This window comes from Dryobates pubescens, chromosome 10, assembly GCF_014839835.1.
Source record: "Dryobates pubescens isolate bDryPub1 chromosome 10, bDryPub1.pri, whole genome shotgun sequence".
Lineage (NCBI taxonomy): Eukaryota > Metazoa > Chordata > Aves > Piciformes > Picidae > Dryobates > Dryobates pubescens.
The window spans coordinates 19,048,772-19,070,275 of NC_071621.1; the positions used below are offsets into that span (position 1 = coordinate 19,048,772).

Genomic DNA, 21,504 nt, shown 5'->3' on the forward strand with positions numbered 1-21,504 from the left:
TTCAGGGGCCTTTAGGGGTCTTCAGGGGCTCACCCATCATTTTTCTCATTGTGTCCCTTACTTGAACCATGCTCGTTACAGAACACTCTTAGTTGCTTGTAAAACTCCCCGTTCTTCCTTATCACCAAAGACATAGCTTACTTCACAGTTTATCACCTTCCTTCTGTCATTCATCACCTTCTTATCTTACGCCTGCATTTCTGCATCACAAGGATGTTCCCTTCAATTGTTTCTGTATTACCTCAACAATGGTTAAGTCATGGGCCTCTTACTAGGCACTACTTGCTTCATTATCCTATTTAATTAATTTACTTACAAAGCCATTCAGGTAAATACAAAGCAGCTATGTATAAAGTGACCTCTAGTCCAAGTGCCCCAAAGGGTATGATGGAATGCTCCAGCAGAATTTGAATTTATGCCACAATGATGTTGCTCTTGGGGTGGGGAGTGGCAGGAGACAATGTCCTCTTTTTTCCTGATCAGGCTGGGATAAGATACAGACCACAATAAGTACTTACAGAATCACAGAATGGTCTGGGTTGGAAGGACCTCTCAAAGTCATTTAGTCCACTCTGCACTGCCATAAGCAGGGGCATCCTCAACTAGATCAGGCTGCCCAGAGCCCTGTTGACCCTCACTTTGAATATCTCCAGGGATGAGGTCCCCAACCACCTTCCTGGGCAACCAGGTCCAGTGTTCCACCACCCTCATGGTAAAAAACCTGTTCCTAACATCCAGTCTAAAGCTGCTCTTTTCTAGTTTGAAGCCATTGCCCCTTGTCCGACCACTACAGGCCTTTGTAAACAGTCTCTCTTCATCCTTCTTGTAGGCCCCCTTCAGGTAGTGGAAGGCTGCTACTAGGTCTCCCTGGAGTCTTCTCCAGGCAGAACAATCCCAGCTCCCTCAGCCTGTCATCATAGCAGAGGTGCTCCAACCCCCTGATCATCCTTGTGACCCTCCTCTGGACCCACTCCATCAGGTACATGTCCTTCCTGTATCGATGCCTACGCACCTGCACACAGTACTCCAGGTGAGGTCTCACCAGAGCAAAGTGTCAGAATCACCTCTCTGGATCAGCTGGTCACACATCTTTTGATTCAGCTCAGGATGTGATTTGCCTTCTGGGCTGCAAGTGCACACTGCCTGCTCATGTCCAGCTTCTCGTCCATCAGCACCCCTAAGTCCTTTTCCACAGGACTCCTGTGTAGCACCTCATGCTCTTTATTAACTAAGCTGTTAAAGATTCAGATCATGAAGCTGTTACAGATATGCAGAAGGCGCAGGATTGTTCCCCTAACTCCAAGCCCGCAGCCGCCCCTTGCTACGGAGCTCTCACCCCGCCGCGCAATCGTCTGGGCCCTGGCCCGCTGAAGAGCGCGCCAATCAATTGCCACTTTCGTCCGCACGAACAGGACTCAGCCCTGGCCCATCCGAATCGACACCCCCCCGCCTTGCCCGCACTCCGTGACAGCTTCTCGGTGACGTCCCTGCCCATATGCCAACAGCCCCGCCCCCTACCTCCTGACCGGGGAGGCGGTGGCGTGGGCGGGTTGGGGCCGCGGCGGGGTTTGGGGCAGCCGCGGCTGGGCTCGGTTCGGCTCGGTGAGCGCGGCTGCGAGGTTGGGCCTTTCCGGGCTGGCAGAGGCTCCCTGCAAAGCCGTGGATCGCGGGTCTTCCCGGTGGGCTGCGGCGAGAGGGCTCGTTCGCCCGGTCAGCGCAGGGCAGAGGTAGCTGCGTGAGCGGGTCTGGGCGGGGCCTGGTGGGGATGGTGGTGACAGTGCTCAGGTGTCTCCTATCTTCGCACTGAAGAGAGGCCCGAGGCTGGCCCCCCACGTCCGCGGAGCTGTCAAGGCGGATCCCGGAGGAGCAGGGAACCCACTTCCTTGGGATTGTGCGGGGCGAGCGGCGCGCAGGCCTCGTGGGGGATGGAAGCGCGGCCTCTGCAACGCGAGCTCTGATGCCACGGAGAGCCGAGGGGAGGGGTGTGATGAGGCCGGTTAAAGAAGCCGTGATAATAATATTTTGAATCTATCATTATGGAACTGTTTGACGAAATACTTAGGAAAACTGCTTCTTCTGGTTTGTCTTTTTTTTTTTTTTTAAAGATTCATGTCAGTCTGGGCATGAGTTTGAATATGGAGAAATCTGCTGGCAGTGATCAGAAGCTGGCAGGCACAAAGCTAATGACAAAATATTAAATTGCAATCTTACGTAATGCTAATTTTCCTGTGATGCCATTAGACTTTTTGGCCACAGAATGGTAGCGACTGTACTTCAGTGTTGTGAAAAATGTAATTGTGGACAGCACAGCTGCCTGATGAAGGGAATTATCAGCCCTACAAGTTTTTTATTTTCGTTTGTAGAGAAGTGCTAAGTAAGCACACAAGCTCTAAAAGGTCTCCGATGAGAGTGTGGAAATACAAGGAGTCAGGAAGAAATCTGTTCATTTGGACAAAATGTGCTTGAGTCGGCAGTCGAGAGGAAGGAATTAGACATGGTGGCTAGTGAATGTAGGTGCAGGGATGCCAATCAGAGATGGTGTAGGTTGAAATGTCAGAAGATAGCGTACTAAGTCTTTAGTAATTTTGAGAGTAAGAATTACCATGTTAGTTCAGATGACTGACTTTCTCTGTTGTCTAGTCTTTGATATTATCTAGCCTTAGGTGATAAAAAACAATCAGTAGGCCACCACTTAATGAAAAATGTGAGGGCTACCTTAAACAGACTAATTTTAATAAAAAAACATAGATCTGTCAACTAGTAGCTGGCTTGTATTAGTTCTGATCTTTTGGAAGTTACTAATACTTAATTGTACTTTCCCTACAGAATAAAGCTTAAACAGTTCTGTCTGCTTGGGAGTTCTTCGTCCTCTTAATCTTTGACATCAGCAGCTAATAGAAAAACAGTTGTCATAGAGGAAGAGCTCTTGGATTTAGGTTTTTTTTTGGGGGGGTTGCTTTTTTCTCCCCTTTACTCCCCCCAGGTTTCAAAAAGAGTGAGTTGGAAAGAATGGCTAACTTCTGTGAGTCAGGGTATTTAATCCTCTTAATAAGCCTTAGGCTTCATGTTTACCTTCTGTCAGCAAGATCTGCTATTGAGCTGGTTTGGGGTTTTCAATACACATTCTTTTTTAATGAAATGGGGTGTGCTGCCTCAGAGGAAGAATGCTCAGGTAGCTGAGATGTTAGCTTACAATATCCAATTGAACTCCTGTTTTCCTGTTGCACTTTAGCCTTTCCTGGTTGAGTCACTTAAAACCACAAGCTATATCTGTACTGATACATGAAAAACAAATAGCAAGGAATGAGCTCAGGCACTGGATTGATCTGTGATTATTTATAGTGCCTGATAACTATTTTCTTAGCGGTTTTGGACCGGCTTTCTCCAAAACAAGTTTCTCTAAATCTTACTTGTCACCGTGTAGTGCAGATCTGGGCCAATCTACTGGCTGTATGACCAAGAGCTTATTTGTGGCACTCACATATTTTGTAATATATATACTTTGCCATTTGTTCCAGCTTTAAAACAAACAAAACAAGGCTCTGCATCATGTAGAAATGGATTACAGCTAAATATTAAAACATGAGGGCACTTAAATACTGTATTAAGAGCCCTAAGAGCATATACTGAAATATAACAGTGACCAAGGATCTTCCTTGCATATGATCCCATTGCTCCTTAAATGTTCCATTTCAGAGGATGTATTTCTTCTTGTAAGGGAGCAATCCAGCTGGCGTGTTTAGTTTATACCATCTATTATTTGTATTAATTTTAATAAATTAATAATTAAAAAATTCAGCTCTTCGGGCTGACTTTTAGTTATTTTGTGTTAAACTTAAAATCTGCCATTAATTCCTTCCTCCATTTCCAAATGCTTTGCTATGCAAATCCATAGTTTGGTGGCAATGATGCCACCACATGTACTGCAAACTTGGGATGTTTCAAGCAGTCAAAGATGAGCTGGAATGCTTCCATTCTTTTGAACTGCTGAGCTAGCTTTTGTACCTCTGCCATGCACTGGTGCCGTGTATCCAATGATGGTGCTGACACCTCTGTTTTCTTACAGACCTTTTCTAGTGTCAGTAAAGACTGAGCTTTAGCAAGAACAGTGGTGTTGACAGCATGGCAAACATACAGTGAATAGTAAATTAATTCATCATTAAGTTGAAATGTGGCTATGATTTTAGGATTTTACTTGATGGCCCTTCTTGTTATGTACTAACAGTCATTAGCAAAAGAATTATTTAAAATCTGTAAGGTATCTTTGCTTTAGCCTCCCCCACTGAAAGCAAATCAAAAAGCCTGGGCCAGATTCGACTGTGGTACTGCAATTGTGTTTGCACAAATGTATTGTTTACTTAAAGCCTTAGAAAGGGACTTGTTAAAACATTGAATGCACAGGCACTCAAAATGTCAGAACACTAACTTTACATCATAAGTTACTTCTTTATGAGCAAAATTTAATGTTTCTTTCTTCTTAGTTTTCTAAACTTCTGTGTTTTGGAAACGTACAATAATTTTCAAATTGGAGTTTTTCGATATTAAATTTATTTTATACCCTTCCTTACAAAGGAACATTCTTTTTTTTTCATTAGTAAATAGAAGTGTTGATGTAAGATGATGTGGTTTTGGAATCCAAAGGGTTTTTGTCAGCATATCTTAAATGGACTATGCATATCTTAAATGGTTAGTGTCTAGATTATAAAATATATCACATGGTTAAGTCCAATTTTTCATGTATGTAATGGGTTGGGGCAGGTCCCCTCCCCACCACAGGCAGAAATAACGACTCAGGCAAACGGATTGCAAAAGTGATGAAGGTTTAAATAGAAAGCAGTGAATGTTACAGAAAACCCAAAGCGCAGTGACAAAGAAAGATCCCATCCCCACCTGAGGGTGCATGCAAAACCCCCAGGGCTCCTTCTTCCCCCTCCCTCTGCTGGGCTAGTCTCAGCTGGCCAGGCCTGAGACTGCCCATTCCCCTGTGGCCTTGGGCCTAATCAGGCCCATGGCCGGGAGATCTCTCCCCCAGTTACCAAGTCTCGGAGAGGGAAGGAAAGAGGAAGTGCCAGACTCCGCACTGGATCTTATAGTGGTGCAAAGAATTATGGTAGGAAATACACACTTTCCTGTGTCCATCCCTCTGGGCTGGACTTCTGGACACAGGAAGTGAATGCACCAGGGGGGCACCCAGCTCAAACTACAACATGCCACCCCTGTATTTCATACCATAATCTTTGCACCCAAACACATCATCAGATCAGAAAACTTCTGATGACATGTCCGGCGAAGTCCACATCTTCATCTGGGCGTCCACTCAAACAGTCTCTCATTCAGGCTCAAGCATCAGTCCATTCCAGTTCTTCTCCTCATGTGATGGAACCTCCCAGCGACGCAGTCCTTCTCCTGCAGTGTGAATTCCTTGTGGACTCCTTGGGACATCCTGGTCACCTGGAAATACCTCACAACTTCTCAGACAAGCCTTTACTCTCCTATTCAGCGGCAAATTCTCCACCCCTGGGGCAGGCCAGTCGGAACAATCCGGCTCCACGACTGCCTTTTTCAATCCATCCAGGGTGCCGCAGCCAACCGCTTTCACGCGGACCAAAGCTACACGGATGCACGTCAGAGGCACTCCGCACCCCCCGGCTGGGCGCTCGCGTACCGAGGCAGGACAGCATCCGGCTGCACAACCTCCACCCCCGGAGAAGGGAGGAGCTGCGCCACAGCCCGCTGAAGAAGCAGGGAGGCGGAGCCAGGTGCTCGGCGCCATTTTCGGAACACGTCCGAAAACGCCAGGGAAAGATTTACAGCTGCCGCCGCCGCCTGAACGCAGCCCGGCTCGGGCGGTGCCGCCGCCGCCGCTTGAACGCGGCCCGGCCCGGCCCCCGCCGTCTCTGTCGCCGCGATGCAGAGTCCGAGTCACCTCCAGCAGTCGCTTGCCCGCTCGCCGCGGGTGTCCGCTCCCCGCAGCGGCCGCGGGCCGACCACGCTCTGCTTGCCGCTGCCCCTCCTCCGCTCCCCGCCGCTCCGCAGAGAACGAGGAGAAGGCAGGTCTCGCCTTCTTAGGCTACTCGAGCATTCTTAAGCTACCCTGGGCAGAAAGTCACAGAAAGAACCACCCCTCGCTGTTCCCAAACAACAGGAGGGACTTCCATGCCATCAGCCACGCACCAGCTATCCTTCTGCAGTCTACAGGAGTTCACACAGTCGCCCCGGTAGCACAAAACCTGAGCCCCAACTTTCCAAACCCAAACCGACGCCCAGAACTAAATTTAAACTCTCCATCTTTTGCAATCCGAGCTGCAGTTGGCCCCACGTTGGTGCGCCAAAAATGTAATGGGTTGGGGCAGGTCCCCTCCCCACCACAGGCAGAAATAACGACTCAGGCAAACGGATTGCAAAAGTGATGAAGGTTTAAATAGAAAGCAGTGAATGTTACAGAAAACCCAAAGCGCAGTGACAAAGAAAGATCCCATCCCCACCTGAGGGTGCATGCAAAACCCCCAGGGCTCCTTCTTCCCCCTCCCTCTGCTGGGCTAGTCTCAGCTGGCCAGGCCTGAGACTGCCCATTCCCCTGTGGCCTTGGGCCTAATCAGGCCCATGGCCGGGAGATCTCTCCCCCAGTTACCAAGTCTCGGAGAGGGAAGGAAAGAGGAAGTGCCAGACTCCGCACTGGATCTTATAGTGGTGCAAAGAATTATGGTAGGAAATACACACTTTCCTGTGTCCATCCCTCTGGGCTGGACTTCTGGACACAGGAAGTGAATGCACCAGGGGGGCACCCAGCTCAAACTACAACAATGTAAATGTCCATCTCTATTTGCAAACTTGTTAGAATTCTTTGCAGTTACATTCACTATACTTGCTGCTGTGCTGGTCAGAAGCATGCTTGTAACTTCTAAACTTGATGTCCTTGGTGGTTACTAAATTCACTTTTCTTTTTGTCAGTGTTGTATTTCCACTTAAATCAAAGATGCTGATCCCATTGGCAGCAAGGAACTGCAATCTGCCAGAAAATTCTCCTCCAGCACCCAAGATTTGTTTTTCTTCTACCTGATGGGCAGTAAGCCCGGTGGCTTCAGTTGCTGCCAACGTGCTCCACATGGGCTGCCTTCTCAAGCTGTCCCTGTTGTACTCTTAGCCACATCCCTGTTGTTGAAGTCATGCATCTTGCCTGTTGCATGAAACTGGATTCTGTCACTTCATAAAAATACAGATGTATTCCAGATTACACAGCACTTCTGTCCTGTGACTGCAGTTGCATCAGTCATCTTAAGTGCTATCTGCTTTTTCATCATAAAGGATGTGGGAGTAGAGCAGTGCATTCCATCCTTGCCTCTTCAAAATCTCTTTGTTTAGTTTCTCTGTTTTTGTTGAAGTACAGGAAGAATATTTTCCAGATGTTGTATATATATTTACCTTATCTATAACTAAAGCAAGAAGAGACATTAAATAAACTGAAATACAGATTTTAGGATTTTAGTAAAAGTTTGGATTTCAATAGCTCTTTTCTTCTTTCCTGATTTACTTCTTCTCGTCCAGTACATTTATAGAGATTAACCCAATCTTTTACTCTTTAGTTTATTGCCTTGGTAAGGCAAACGACCTTTCTTTAGAGAAGAGAAAAGTAAATGATTCACCAGAAAAAAATCACTAACCATCTGCACACCTTTCCTGTTCTGGAGGAACTTTCCTTAATGTGGCTCAGTGTTGTATGAGGTCTCGCCAGTCCTGTGTACAGTGGCATCACAGCTTGTGTGTGTGTAATAGAAGTAATTTTACTTTGGGAATTTGGATTTTACTTTCCCCCATGCTTTCAGTCTACCTTATAGCAGAGAATCATTGCGGGTTTTGAACAGTATGTGCTGTCATTTTTATATAGCGTCTCATTTTTCTTGTCCATGATTATTAATCTCTTCTAGTATAATACCCTGATTTTTCTGAATTGGCAATGTCTCAACACCGTACAAAAAATGTTGCTGGAATTTTTTACAATTTTTGTGCTGTAAACACAACACAACCTTAGTCCAAAAAAGATTTGTATTTGCCTGACCAATACTGAAGGTTGCATTCAGTTAAAACTGTGATTTTTACACATTTCAGAGTTCAGATATGGATTATTTTTTGGTTTTCCATTCCTGAAATATACATGATGCAGTTTGAGGAATGCATTCCAAAATAGACTTAGAACCTATGACATCTACCATGATGCCCAATGACAGGACTAGGGGCAGTGGGTGGAAGTTGAGGCATAGAAAGATCCATGCATACATAAGGAAAAAAAATTTCACTGGGAGGGTGATGGAACACTGGAACAGGCTGCCCAAGGGGGTTGTGGTGTCTCCTTCTCTGGAGACATTTAAGATCCACCTGGATGTATTCCTGTGTGATCTGGTATAGGTGATCCTGCTCTGGCAGGGGTGTTGGACTAGATGATCCTTCAAGGTCCCTTCCAACCCTTAATATCCTGTGATTCTCTGAACTTTTGTACATACTGATTTTTTTCAAGCTTTTGTCATCTAAGGAGTAAGGAAGGGAAAACAGGTGTCTTTCTCACTTTATAAACACCATAAAGGAAATTAGTAATTCCCTGGTTTTGTTTTGTAAAGCACAGATTTACACATTCAGAGTATTTCCTCCCATTTCTGTGTGTTGATGGTAGTTGAAGTTTGCAAGATTTATTTAAATCTGTTGAGTGCTCTCCCTTAAATTATTTAAGTAAAAGTGTACTGAGTTTCTGAATTCAGCCTTTATTTAAACAGACAACATGTTAAATAAATTTTTTAATACTATCAAAAGTAAAGCTAGATTTTTTTTTTTTTTTTTTTTACTCCACTGCTTGCTGCTGATCTTAATACTTTTTGAGATGGAAAGTTTAATATTAGGTGCACCCCTGTTATTCTGATGTTTAAGGAATACATGCCAGTGAGGTAACTAGATGTGATGGTTATAGATTTCTTGCTGTCTTAGAATCATGTATTCTACATATGAAAGTTAATAGAAGATAACCACAATGTGTGACATTGTACTAAGCAACTAAGCTTTCTACTAATTCATGCAGTATGGTCATTAAAAACCAATCAGAAGGCATTTTGTTCTAAGGTAAATTTTGTGTGGCTTCATCTGTGAATATTCTTACTAATATTCATTCCAATTTGCAGTAATGGAACAACTTCAGGATCCAGTTGTGCAAGAAGATGAAAATATTAAAGCTATTAATGAAGAGTACAGAAAAGCCTTTATTTTTGTCAATAAAGGACTGAACACAGATGAGCTGGGTCAGAAGGAAGAGGCACGAAGTTACTACAAGCAAGGGCTTGACCACTTGCTCCGAGGACTTAGCATTCCATCACAGGGTCCTGCATGTGTGGGGTCTCAGTGGGAGTCTGCCAGGCAAATGCAACAGAAGATGAGGGAGACTCTCCAAAATGTTCATGCTCGACTTGGCCTTCTAGAACAAAACAACTCACCTGTACAAGCAAGTCCTGCTGTGATGGATGCCCCTGCGGGGGTGCCCAAGTTATACCCATCCATTCCTTCCAAAGAAAAGCCAGAGAGACCCCCAGCCCCCAGTTCTCTGTTTGTACCAAGTCAACCACCTGCAGCCGATGGAAGTGTTGCAACTGTGAGCCAGGGGCCAATTCCAGCTATGAGTCCATCATCTGCAAACCCTCTTTGTGCTCCAAATGAAGCACCTCCTGCCTATACTCCTCAAGCTACCAATGGCCATTTTACTGTGTCTTATGGCACAGAGTCTGGGGAGTTTTCTTCTGTGGGTGAGGACTACTACAGCAAGTGTACTCAGCCACCTCCCCTTCAGAACCTGGGAGTGGATGTAGATGAGCTGATCTTGATTCCCCAAGGAGTACAGATATTCTTTGTGAATCCTGATGGGCAAGTTAGTGCTCCTTCTTATCCTGGATATCTATGCATTGTGAAGTTCTTGGATACAGAGAGTGAGACAGCCCAGAATCTTCCACCTGCTTTTCTTCAGGTAACAGGAAAATTATTTTATCCTTTAATTACATTTTAAGAACTGTCATAAAATGTTCAACAGAATCTCCTTAAGTTTTTGTTTTTCTGAGCCTAAATCCATGATAATAGGAAGGCTGTTACAGCTGTTGAGTAAATGGTTTTCTGCAAATACAAACTTCTATTACTTTTTCTCCAAAAAATCACCACTGTTGAGTGCTGACTGTTCTGGTGACCTCTGTCTTCTAAAGGAGTTGACTATACATGTCTTTCCATTTCATAAAATCAACTTCCCTTTCCTCACACAGAGAAGACATGTTGATTTTCCTATTGTAATGTGTCAGTGTAAAACAGGGTTGCGCACAACCCACTTCAGTCTCAACTAGTGATAATGTATTGCAGTTAGGACAATTGATAATTTGAGAGCACATACTCAGAACTACAAATACAAAAGATGGAGCATTTGAATTTTTTCAGTCCATGCTTGCTTCTTGTAGGCATTCTCTGCAATGTACATTGTGTTCCTGGTCTGTTTTCTGACTTTGAATCTTCTTGTTCCTGCTAAAATTGGCTATTGGAAGTCTCAGCAGTGAAGGTACAACTTGGAGGAGTAAACCAGAAGCTGCTTCCTGGTTTGGGGTCTGCTGGTTTACCTCCACCTGTCTTCAATAGTCATATGTTCTCTTTAACCTGTCACATGAACCTGTCCTGAGATCTACAGGATGTTACAGGCACTGTGATTCCTGACTTGTTTGGTAGTGCTTTTTACTCGGCCTCAAGACTGGAGCTCGGTTAAGAGGCTCCCAGCTTGAATTGTAGTCCTGTGAAAAAGAGTATTTGCTCTGTATTAGACTGACAGAACTAATCAAGAATGGTATTTCCACAGTCATGTGGGTGTTTTGTGTTGTGGTTTGTTTTATTTTGCTTTGTTTTGTTGGCTTGCTTGGTTGGTTTTTGTTTTGTTTTTCTCAAGATGGCATAAGGCGTTTTTTGTTGATGTTACTGAACCTAATGGAAATAAGTTTGTGGTGCATCTTTCTTTTTAAAAGGCTCTTGTAATTCCTTTATGTACTTATATTTTCTAGGTTTGTGACTGGTTGTATCCTCTAATGTGTAACCAGTCTCCTGTTCTGTGCTGCAATATTGGAGTCTACATGTTCCCTGACACAATATCCCAGATACCAGGGTCCTATGTGGGAGTAGTGCTGTCTTCAGAACTTCCAGCAGCTGACAGAGAGCTGTTTGAGGATCTCTTAAAACAGATGTCTGACCTTCGAATCCAGGTACATTTATGGTCTTCCTTTTTTAAACCAATAAGGAAAGATGTAAATGATCCATTGTATTCTCCCATCTACACTTAGTTGTGTAAAATGTGAAAGCTCTTTGATTAAACAACCTAGTGATGAAACTGTAAGCCTGGTGGCATGGAAGGACAGACATTTAAAAATACTATATTTTAAATACAAAGAAGAGAACATTTTGTATATTTTCTCTATTTTTCCAAAAGATAACATGGCACCCAAAATTAAATTTTGGGTTTGGGAGAAAGCACTTTTTTTTCCATCTGTGTGCACACACAGAGACACTCTGTGTAGTTTTGATGATACCATTCCTGGAATATTGTGCCCAAATGTATTTACAGTTCAGAAATCACAGAATCACAGAAACATTAAGGTTGGAAAAGACCCTTGAGATCACTAAGTCCAACTGATAACTCTACTCTGCAAAGTTCACCCCTAAACCATATCCACAAGCACCACATCCAAATGACCTTTAAACACATCCAGGGTCCCTGGGCAGCCTGACCACTCTGTGAATTTTTTTTCCTAATATCCAGTCTAATCCTACGCAGTTGTAGTTTGAAGCCATTCCCTCTTGTTCTAACACTAATTACCTGAGAGAAGAGACCAACGCCAGCCTCTCTATAATGTCCTTTCAGGTAGTTGTAGACAGCAATGAGGTCTCTCCTCAGCCTCCTCCTTTCCAAACTAAACAGCCCTAGCTCCTTCAGTCATTCTTAATAAGATTTATTCTTGAGGGCCTTCACCAGCTTCATTGTCCTCCTCTGCACTCACTCCAGCACTTCCACATCTCTCTTGTATTAAGGTACCCAAAACTGGATACAATATTCGAGGTGTGGCCTCACCATAGCTGAGTACAAGGGGACAATCACCTCCCTACTCCTGGATGCAGCATTTCTAATCCTGGTGAGGGTGTCATTTGCTTTCTTGGCCACCTGAGTACACTGCTTGCTCATATTCAGTTGCTTGTTGATTAGAAGCCCACAGGTCCTTTCCTGCCAGACAGCTTTCCAGCCACACTTTCCCAAGCCTGTAGCATTGCTTGGGGTTGTTGTTCAGGACCTGGCATTTGGCCTTGTTGAAGCTCATCCCATTAACATTGGGCCATTAAACCAATCTATTCAAGTCCCTCTGTAGAGCCTCCCTACCCTCATGAAGATCAACACTCTCACCTAACTTGATGTCATCTGCAAAGTTACTGATGACATACTGTCTTCATCAAGGTCATCAATAAAGATGTTAAACAGAAGTAGTCCCAACACTGAGCCCTGAGAGAACAGGGCTGTGACTGGCCACCATCTGCTTTTAACTCCGTTAACTCATTTCAGAGAAGACCTGTGGAAGTAGTGTGTATCCTAGAAATCTGCCTTCAAACTGGATCTCAAAACATAAATCTAATGCCTTGTTGCAGTAAAATGCTGACAGAGAAAACAGACAAAACCCCATATCTATGAAATGTGCAATAAAATACAATATCTGGAAACACGGCGAAAAAATGTTACTGTAAGTGCACTGAGTATCATTTCAGAAAGAATGGTAATCATTAACTACTGAAAAGATCATAGAAAGGATCTGTCCTTTCACAAAAGATTAAAACCTTGTTGAATCACCAAGATAAGAATGTAGTGATGATGTAGCAGTTTGCAACATGCCATATGGGTGGAATCATGGCAAAAATCCTCTTCAGTGGGGAATTTCACTAGCTAAGAGGCCACTAATTTTTACTTAAAAGGGAAAAGTACTACAGAATTATGTGATATTTGAGTGCAGGACTTAAGTGGATAAAATTCTGTCCTCTTTCCTATGCGGTAGTAGTTCAAATTTGACGTCTCATTAGATCCTTATTGTTCTAAAATTCCATGTTTTTGTTAATGTTCCCTGAAACAATGTCACAGGTGCCAGGATCCCATGAGAGAGTAGGGTTATCTTCACAGCTCCCAGCAACTGAGAGAGCGCAGTTTGAAGATAAATTTAGACAGATGTCTGGCCACAAAGTCCAGGTAAATTCCAGGACTGTATAGTAAAAACCAAGTAAAACTATCACTGAAATACATGTTAGAACTGCTGAGATTCCAGACTCTATTCAGCAGCAATGTATTGTATGCCCTGTGGGCTTCTTTGGTGTTTTTTTGTGTTGTGTTGTTTTTTGTTTTTTAATTGGGTTTTCAGTTGGTGGTTGTATTTTTGGTTGGTTGGTTGTCTTTTTGGTAAGAGCTGATTCAGTTACTGCAGCCTACCACATTCTGCAAACTGGCAGATTTCTGGAGTTTTAAAAACTGATACACCACAAGTATTTCAGAATCTGGTCTGATGGCCATGTAATGTGTCTATTTTACATAGTACTCATGAGGATCTAATTAACATCTATAGTTACTGCAATTAAACCACAAAGTCACCTTTATTAGATAATCTATTTCTGCTCATTAGTATAGCCCTTAGAAGTCTTGACTGTTCTTCTACATAGTGACCCAAACTGTGGTTCACTGAACTAAATTACATCTGGAATATTGTTGGTTTGTTTTTCATTTGGGTTTTGTTTTGATTTTTATCTATAGCTATGTATTAAGTTTATTTCTCCAGCCCAGCCCTGGAAGTGCTTTGGTCACATGTTGAAGATATTAATTGAATGTGAGATTCTATACTGCTAAGCAGCAGCTGATGATACAGAATATACCAGTTACACATTTTCAACCTTCTGGATAGAAATCTTCTACGTCTTAATCTACTCTTTCCTGTTAATATTGGTTTGGTTTTGTTTTACTGCAACAGCTATTTTTGTGCAAGACCCTGCTTTTATTTCCAGTAAATATTTCAGGGGAATCTAAGATTTCCTTAAAACAACAAATATTACTCTGTATTGTGTATTCCATTCTGCTCATAGCTTCTATGAACTCTTCGAGACTAGACTAATTTTTTTTTCCCTTCTATCCATCATTAACTAGCAGTGTTTTCAATCACTGAATTGTTATTTGTTTGGTGGGCCTAACAAAACCCCCAAATCTATTACAGGTTTTTTGCTTTCTGTAATTAAAGTTTAATTATACATTTTCTATGAACCATGTAAAGTGATATTACACTTCTTAGAAGCATTAACCACAGTGTGGTGGGGGTTGCTATTTTTGAATAGTAACATCTACTCCAGAAACTCTCTATTGTGTTTGACACGAAATCATACAAAACCTATCCACCCAATTTTAAATGGGGAGCAGTATTATACACAGCTTGATGTCTTCCTTGGCTGTCCCAGTCTGAAAAGCATCAACAGCACATACAATGAATTATCTTCTTTATTTTTAAATTTGAGAGGGAAACCAGAACAGCTGCATTCTTTCAGTGCAGCTGGATTCTCTGGTCAAAGACTGCAGTTGCTGTACTGAATAACAACAGAGCTGACTTCCCTCTAAGACAAAAAGGACAGATGGACAATTCTGTCTCTTGCTAGTTAACTTGTACTGTAACTTTTTCCTATTTAGCTACTTGACTGTATGGCCATGATGGCAAGCAAATCTTTTCATTGTAACTAGATGAAGAAAGTGTACACAAAATGCTGAGCTATGTGGTGAGCTTTTTTTAAATGCACAGCACTTCTGTGAAGAAGTAACTGAATCAGAAATTTCCCTTGAGTTTCTGTGTACTCACCCAAGGAATACAAAACATGAACATTATTTGATAACAGATCTGTATGATCTAAACCAGAAAGCCTGATGATAAGTTGTGAATAGTTTCTCAAATGTTTTCTTTCTCCTGTTAGCCTCCTGAAGCCTCTAGTGATGCAATTAACTTGCCTCAGACTGTACATATCCAACCACAACCTGAAGGAGCAGAAAATCAAAAAGAGTTACCAGAATGGAGTGAGAAAGTTGCCCATGGAATCTTGTCAGGTACTGTTGTAATAAGAGGACTGTGTTGAATGTAAACCTCTGTATAAATTTTACACAGTAGTTCCACCTAAATTCACGATTGCATCTGGTTGGAAGGGACCCTCAAAGGTCATCTTGTCCAACCCTCCTGCAGTGAGCAGGGATGCCTCCAACTAGATCAGGCTGCCCAGAGCTACATCAGGTCTGATCTTGAATGTCTCCAGAGACGGGACCTCAACCACAGCCCTTGGCAGCCTAGGTGTTCCAATATTTTACCACTCATTGTGAAGAACTTCCTGCTTATGTCTAACCTAAATCTACCCTGCTCCAGTTTAAAACCATTGCCCCTCATCCTATCACTACATGCCTTTCTAAACAGTCCTTCACCAGCCTTCCTGTAAGTCCCCTTCAGACACTGAAATGTAGTTATAAGGTCTCCCCAGAGCCTTCTTTCAGCCTCTCATTATAGGAGAAGTGCACCAGTCCTCTGATCACCTTTGTGTCCCTCCTCTGAGTGGTCTGTAATAGTTCTTCACCAGTTCCAATTGTGATCATCTGAAGGATACATTGATGAGCAGAATTTAATTCCATTGCCAACAGCCATGTTTACTGCAAACAAATTAGGTTCCTCATTTTACTGTATGTTAGGATATCACCCCCTGTGACTCAGAACTGTATGATAAAACAAATTTATTCCTGTATGAGCAGTTACATTAAGGCAGGTGTCTGTTGTGATTTCTGTACATAAACAGTTTTTTCTCCTCTGAGAACTGGAGAGACACTGGAACAGGTTGCCTGGGGAGGTGGTAGAAACCCCATCCCTGGAAGTTTTTAAGGCCAGGCCGGATTTGGCTCTAAGCAACCTGATCTAGTGTGAGGTGTCCCTGCCCATGGCAGGGGCATGGAACTAGATGGTTCTTGAGGCCTCTTCCAATCCTAACAATTCTATGATTCTATGAACCTTTGCAATATAATAGTGATCCCCACCTGCTTGTAATAAATACGAATCTGCTTAATGATCTAGAGAGTTGGGTTGTTTGGAATGTTAATAGCATTGAGATGTGGAGTTCTGTCACTACTGACCTAGCTGGGGCTTGACTATCTATTAAAAAGTTTCTAAAAGCTGATGTTAGGGTGAGAGCTGGCTTATTGAATAAAGTGAATTGAAAATATGTGAGTAGGGTAGGAGCAGGAATCACTGAAGGAATTCATTCTGGCTCATTCAGGGAAGAGTACAGTTGCAGACTGTGTAACCAGCAATGTTTCTAAAGTCAGTGTTGCAGAGAAAGAGGAGGAAAACCTGTAGGAATCATAGTCTGTAAAATTGTACGTTCCAAGAAGAACATTTTTTTGCCTTGAAGGTGCATCTTGGGTGAGCTGGGGCCTCGTAAAAGGAGCAGAATATACTGGTAAAGCTATCCACAAAGGAGCTTCTAAACTGCGAGAACACATTCAACCAGAAGAAAAACCTCTGGAAGTCAACCCAACTGTAGCAAAGGGACTTCATGTAGCAAAACGGGCTACTGGAGGAGCTGTGAAAGTCAGCCAGTTCTTAGGTAAAACTTCCCATCTCATTGTAATTGTAATAATTTTGTATTGTAATTTTGCCTTAAATAATAGATACTCTGTAAAATGAGAACTAGTTTCTTAAGCCAATTAACTAGAGGAGGAACTGACCTGATGAGATACAGAGATCAGTATTTTGTGCCTAGTTACCTCCTGTGAGAGATATGCTTTAAGATTAATATTTATTACATGGTCTTGAGGCCTATTTTTCTTCCCTAGAATAACCACCTGTACAGTCTTTAAGTGTAGCATGCTTTTCTAAGTTTTAGACAGTTAATGCAAAGTGGTGAAATTCTTGAGTTGATAACTGTATTTTAAAAGCAGTAGTATCACTGGTTGCTAACATATTGTACCACTAAACAATGTGTGTGCATGGTTGTAAATACACAGAACTGAAGCAAGTCCATTAGACTGTGTGTAAACTTCCATCTGGAAATAGCTTTGTGTTCAGAGGTGCTCACAGTAACCTAATTCTGTTATTTATTTGCATTAATGTTTACATTTCATGAGGCTAGTGAGTCATCCAAGTTAAAAAGCAAATTGTGCTGGATGTTACAAAACTACTTGGAAGAGCTGAAATTATTTTAAGCGAGACCCAGAAGACAAGTCAGGAAAGGAATACAGCTTGTTCCCTATCTGCAATGGAGTGACATGTGTATGTGTTTTTTCTAAAGTGGTTTTTAGTCATAAGGCCAACTTTACTCATTTCTTAGGAACTGGGACTGTGCAGAATCTGAAAAATAAGGTTGCTTCTATATCAGTTTGGTACTTGTGTGAATTAAAAGGTCTGTCTTTCAAATAAGCATATTTAAATAGAAACAACACTTAAGACTTCAGTGAAGCTTAGTTTTAATTACAAGTAAGGAGTTTTAAAGAAAAATCTTCTGTGTTCTTGCTAAATAATCTGTATATTACTGTTTCATGGTAGTTGAGGGAGTGTGTTCTATAGCAAGCTGTGTTGGAAAGGAGCTGGCTCCACACGTGAAGAAGCATGGCAGCAAATTAGTTCCAGAATCCCTTAAGAGCGATAAAGATGGCAAATCTACTTTTGATGGTGCTCTGGTGGTAGCAGCAAGCGGAGTTGAAGGTAATAAAAATGCCTTATATTTTTCAATTGCATGCTTTTTAATGCTATGAACTCACAGAAGCTGTTCATTTTTACAGGATTTTCGACAGTGTGGCAAGGTTTAGAAAGTGCAGTGAAGTGCATTGCTAAAAGTGTTTCAACTGAAACTGTAAAAACTGTCAAATACAAGTAAGTTACCTGATTTGTTGGTTTCATCTTCTACAGCATATTGTCATTGTGTTTGAATACTGCCAAAAAAACACACTTATGAAAGTGCAGGGAAGCTGAAATACCTGCTTTGTACCAATTACATAGCACCTGCTAACTGCTAAGTGCACAGTAATGAGCATCTCCTGTAAGTAAAAATATGGAATTAAATGGTTGTGGTAAGTATCTTTTTTAGCTCCTTTGGAGAAGTACTAAAGCTTCAGGCTGTGTTACAAATAATGTTCAGATTTACATTTTTTGTTCTACAGTATAATGACATTATGAAGTTACCGGTTTAAACCTCTCAGCTCTGATTCAGGATTTATGTAAACTTAGCTAAATTTAAGAAAAATGAAAGAACTTCATCTCTCATCAGATCGAACTAAAGCAAGGAGGTGCAAAAAATTGTGTAGGGATATCTAAGGTATAAATAGCAGAAACACAATAGCCCTGACATGCAAAATACCATTTTTATTAGAAAAAGCTGATAAAGATAATAACATTTGGGATTTAAGATGATAGAAAACCCAAAGTTGAGTGCATATACAGGGAGATGTAAGCAAAAGCCTGTAGTTTAAATGGAATTAGTGGTAAGTAGCAAAAGAGGTGTTGAAAAGGATTGCTGAAAGTGCATACAAGCTACTAGCTTGTGTTATCTTCCTTGTTACCTTCCATACAAGAGCATTAAACAGGTTGGCATTCAGGGTCATGTTGTGATACACTTTAAATAGAAGGCTAGACAGGGACATTCTGGTCAGTGGTGCTTTACTGCTGATACTTGTTTTCAGTAGGAATGTCAGGATGTGTTGTACTGGTACTCATTTTGCGTTCATTCACATTACTGTTTTTGTTTTAGATATAAAAATATGAAATGTGGAGATCAGCAGCCAACAGCCACTCAGAGTGAAAAACAATAAGTAATTACATGTTGCAGTTATTTGCTTATGTGATCTTTAAAATTTATCTACATAAATGTATTAAAATCCTACATAGCATCTCTTGTGGAAGCTGTTTCTTGTTTCAGCGACAACACTGTTCAGTGCTTAAGCTAAATTCCGCTTAGCGGAAACAACTAAAGGAGCATTATCATGGTATCCCTAAATCAACAAAAAAATCAGCTGAAACTTGGCTGCAATACCTCTGTGGATGGAATTACAAAGCGGTGATCATTGTATGTGGATGTTGATCAGTACTGTGGTACAACAGAGCTTCTACCAAAGTACCACGCTGCTACATTAGTGGATTTTTCAAGATTTAAATAACTGCAGTATCTACATCTGCCCAACTTTTTCCTTTAAAATAAAAAGAAGTTACAAATTATGCAGCAGAGACAGACAAACTGAAAAATCAGTTGCCAGATATTTAAGAAATAATGTAACTATTGGTTAAGATAAAGCCTTACTTTAAATAAGGTTATCTATTTTACTAATGGTTTTTAAAGCTAATTTATGAAGCATATTGGTATCTTTGAAGAGTAATCCATCTGATAGAGGAGCAGCCCTTACTCAAATGGCTTGGCAGTGTTTAATATCTGGACATGGTAATGCTTAAATTTTTGCTCTCAAAAGAATTAATTATATGAATCTACAAAACTGCTGTCTTTCTTAAGGTATGGAGAGGATGCCGGGCATGCTACAGACAACGCTATGAATTCTGCAATCAATCTTGGTGTGACAGCATTTAACATTGAAAATATGGGTATCAAAGCTGTTGTAAAGAGAACTGCAAAGGAAACAGGCCATGCTGTGTTAGATGAATATAAAGTATTGGATAATGAAAATAAGGATAAAATAAAGCAATAATATACTTTTCGAAGCCTTACATTACAGGTGAAACTTCCTATTTAGAAGTAACTACATTGCTAATTTACAATTTAACCATAAATAACACTGTACTTTTCAAGCAACTGTCAGTTAATTGAAAATGTAAATGTAGGGAGAGCATTTGTAGATGGGGAAGAATGAAGTTGATTGAATTCCTTGCTCTGTATCGAACAAGGTTTTTAAACAACTGGATCAAGTGTTTACACAACTGGAAGGATATGTTTGCAGTTAATAAGCTTGTCTCTAAGCACTTTTTCAAAATACAATATGGACTAATAGATTAATGTAGAAATACTATTGTGAATATTTTTCTAATACTTTATATTTTTAAAGAAGGTGGTGATATAGAACAAAGAGGATTAATAGTTTTGGCTTTTAACTAACCCTAAGAGTTAGTTTTACTAAAACAGCCTTGTCTTATTTATTATGCACTACTATAAAGGAGCTTTGTGTTTCATTGGTTTGTAGAGACTTTCTCTTTTCAGTTACCAAGCTAATCATATACAGAGTTTGTTAGAAGAAATGAAAGATGAACCTCAGGTAACTAGGTATTTATTTCCTTATTTTTTTTTCATCCATCATATAAGAAAACCAAAGATAACAAGCATTTCTTCTAAAAGAGAATATTTATAACTCTAGAGAAATGTATTCTCCCATTTACTCCATAAGAAATATATGAAAAATTCTTTGAAATTGAGATTTTTATGTAAAGAGGAGAAGTATTTTTTTCATAAATTATTTTTCTGTAAAAACATTCTATAGAGGACACTAGGAACATCTATGCATTCTGTACTTCAGCTGATCCAGAAAGATTCAGAGTATATATCATGGCCTTCTAAAGGAATACATATGTTACTGCTTCAACAAGTAGTTCTAACAATCAGCATCTTTATTCCATTAAATTGATAGTTGCACAAGGTATGTCTTTAAAGAGCATGAAGACAAGAGCTTTTAATGGAGAGATGTGTGTGAAATAGAGTAGGCATAACTCTAGGTTTTTCATCCTGTTCCTAGTGCACTGTGAAGTAACTCTATGCATAGAATCCTTGAGATTTTTTTTTTTCCACACTGCTACTTATTTAACAACTCACTATTGAGTTAAATGCTGCTACACATTCCAACATTGGCTGGACCTGGGGCAAACAGAACACCATCGATGTCCAACTTATCTCTATTCCATGTAAATGGTTGATAGCAAATAATGGCATCAGATTCAAAAAAGACAATAATGTGTATTAGATTGGTAATAGGTGCACATGTGATAGCTACTGTAGGTGTGTACTTGGGGTGAGAAATGTGAAACAGAGGATCTAACCACTTGAAGTGTTAACTTTGATTTATGGAAATAAAGATGAAATTAAAATTGGTCCATCTGTGCTTGGCCTTTTGTATAGATGTGTAAGTGGAAAGACTAGGACTTCTGAAGTAATAAAAGCATTTAGGTCTGTCTGTCATAGAAACGAGCTCATTAAATAAGAGTTTGAAATATTTCAGGCTTAAAATTACTATCTAACGTACATAGAATAGAATACATAGAATACATAGAATACATAGAATAAACCAGGTTGGAAGAGACCTTCAAGATCACCGCGTCCAACCCATCAACCAATCAAACACCACCCAAACAACTAACCCACGGCACCAAGCACCCCATCAAGTCTCCTCCTGAAAACCTCCAGTGATGGCGACTCCACCACCTCCCCAGG

The 21,504-nt window shown here is 41.2% G+C and overlaps 1 protein-coding gene across 4 annotated transcripts; it reads left to right on the forward strand.

The window, feature by feature from the left end:
* The first annotated feature begins 1,558 nt into the window (after positions 1 to 1,558).
* SPART (spartin) lies at positions 1,559 to 21,297 on the forward strand. Of its 4 annotated transcripts, none has more exons than XR_008462400.1 (9): positions 1,637 to 1,727; positions 9,165 to 9,997; positions 11,061 to 11,258; positions 13,172 to 13,276; positions 15,028 to 15,157; positions 16,498 to 16,692; positions 17,631 to 17,957; positions 18,832 to 18,892; positions 19,585 to 19,701. XR_008462400.1 is itself a non-coding variant. In XM_009902850.2 (9 exons), exons 2-9 carry the CDS (start codon positions 9,167 to 9,169, stop codon positions 19,775 to 19,777), a joined length of 1,902 nt encoding a protein of 633 aa, XP_009901152.2. In that variant the 5' UTR covers positions 1,637 to 1,727; positions 9,165 to 9,166; the 3' UTR covers positions 19,778 to 21,297. The 4 variants fall into 4 exon arrangements, 1 of the variants encoding a protein (XP_009901152.2); XM_009902850.2 differs by lacking the exon at positions 18,832 to 18,892 and having other exon boundaries at positions 17,631 to 17,789; positions 17,867 to 17,957; positions 19,585 to 21,297; XR_008462401.1 differs by lacking the exons at positions 1,637 to 1,727; positions 19,585 to 19,701 and adding an exon at positions 1,559 to 1,602.
* The last annotated feature ends 207 nt before the right edge of the window (positions 21,298 to 21,504 follow it).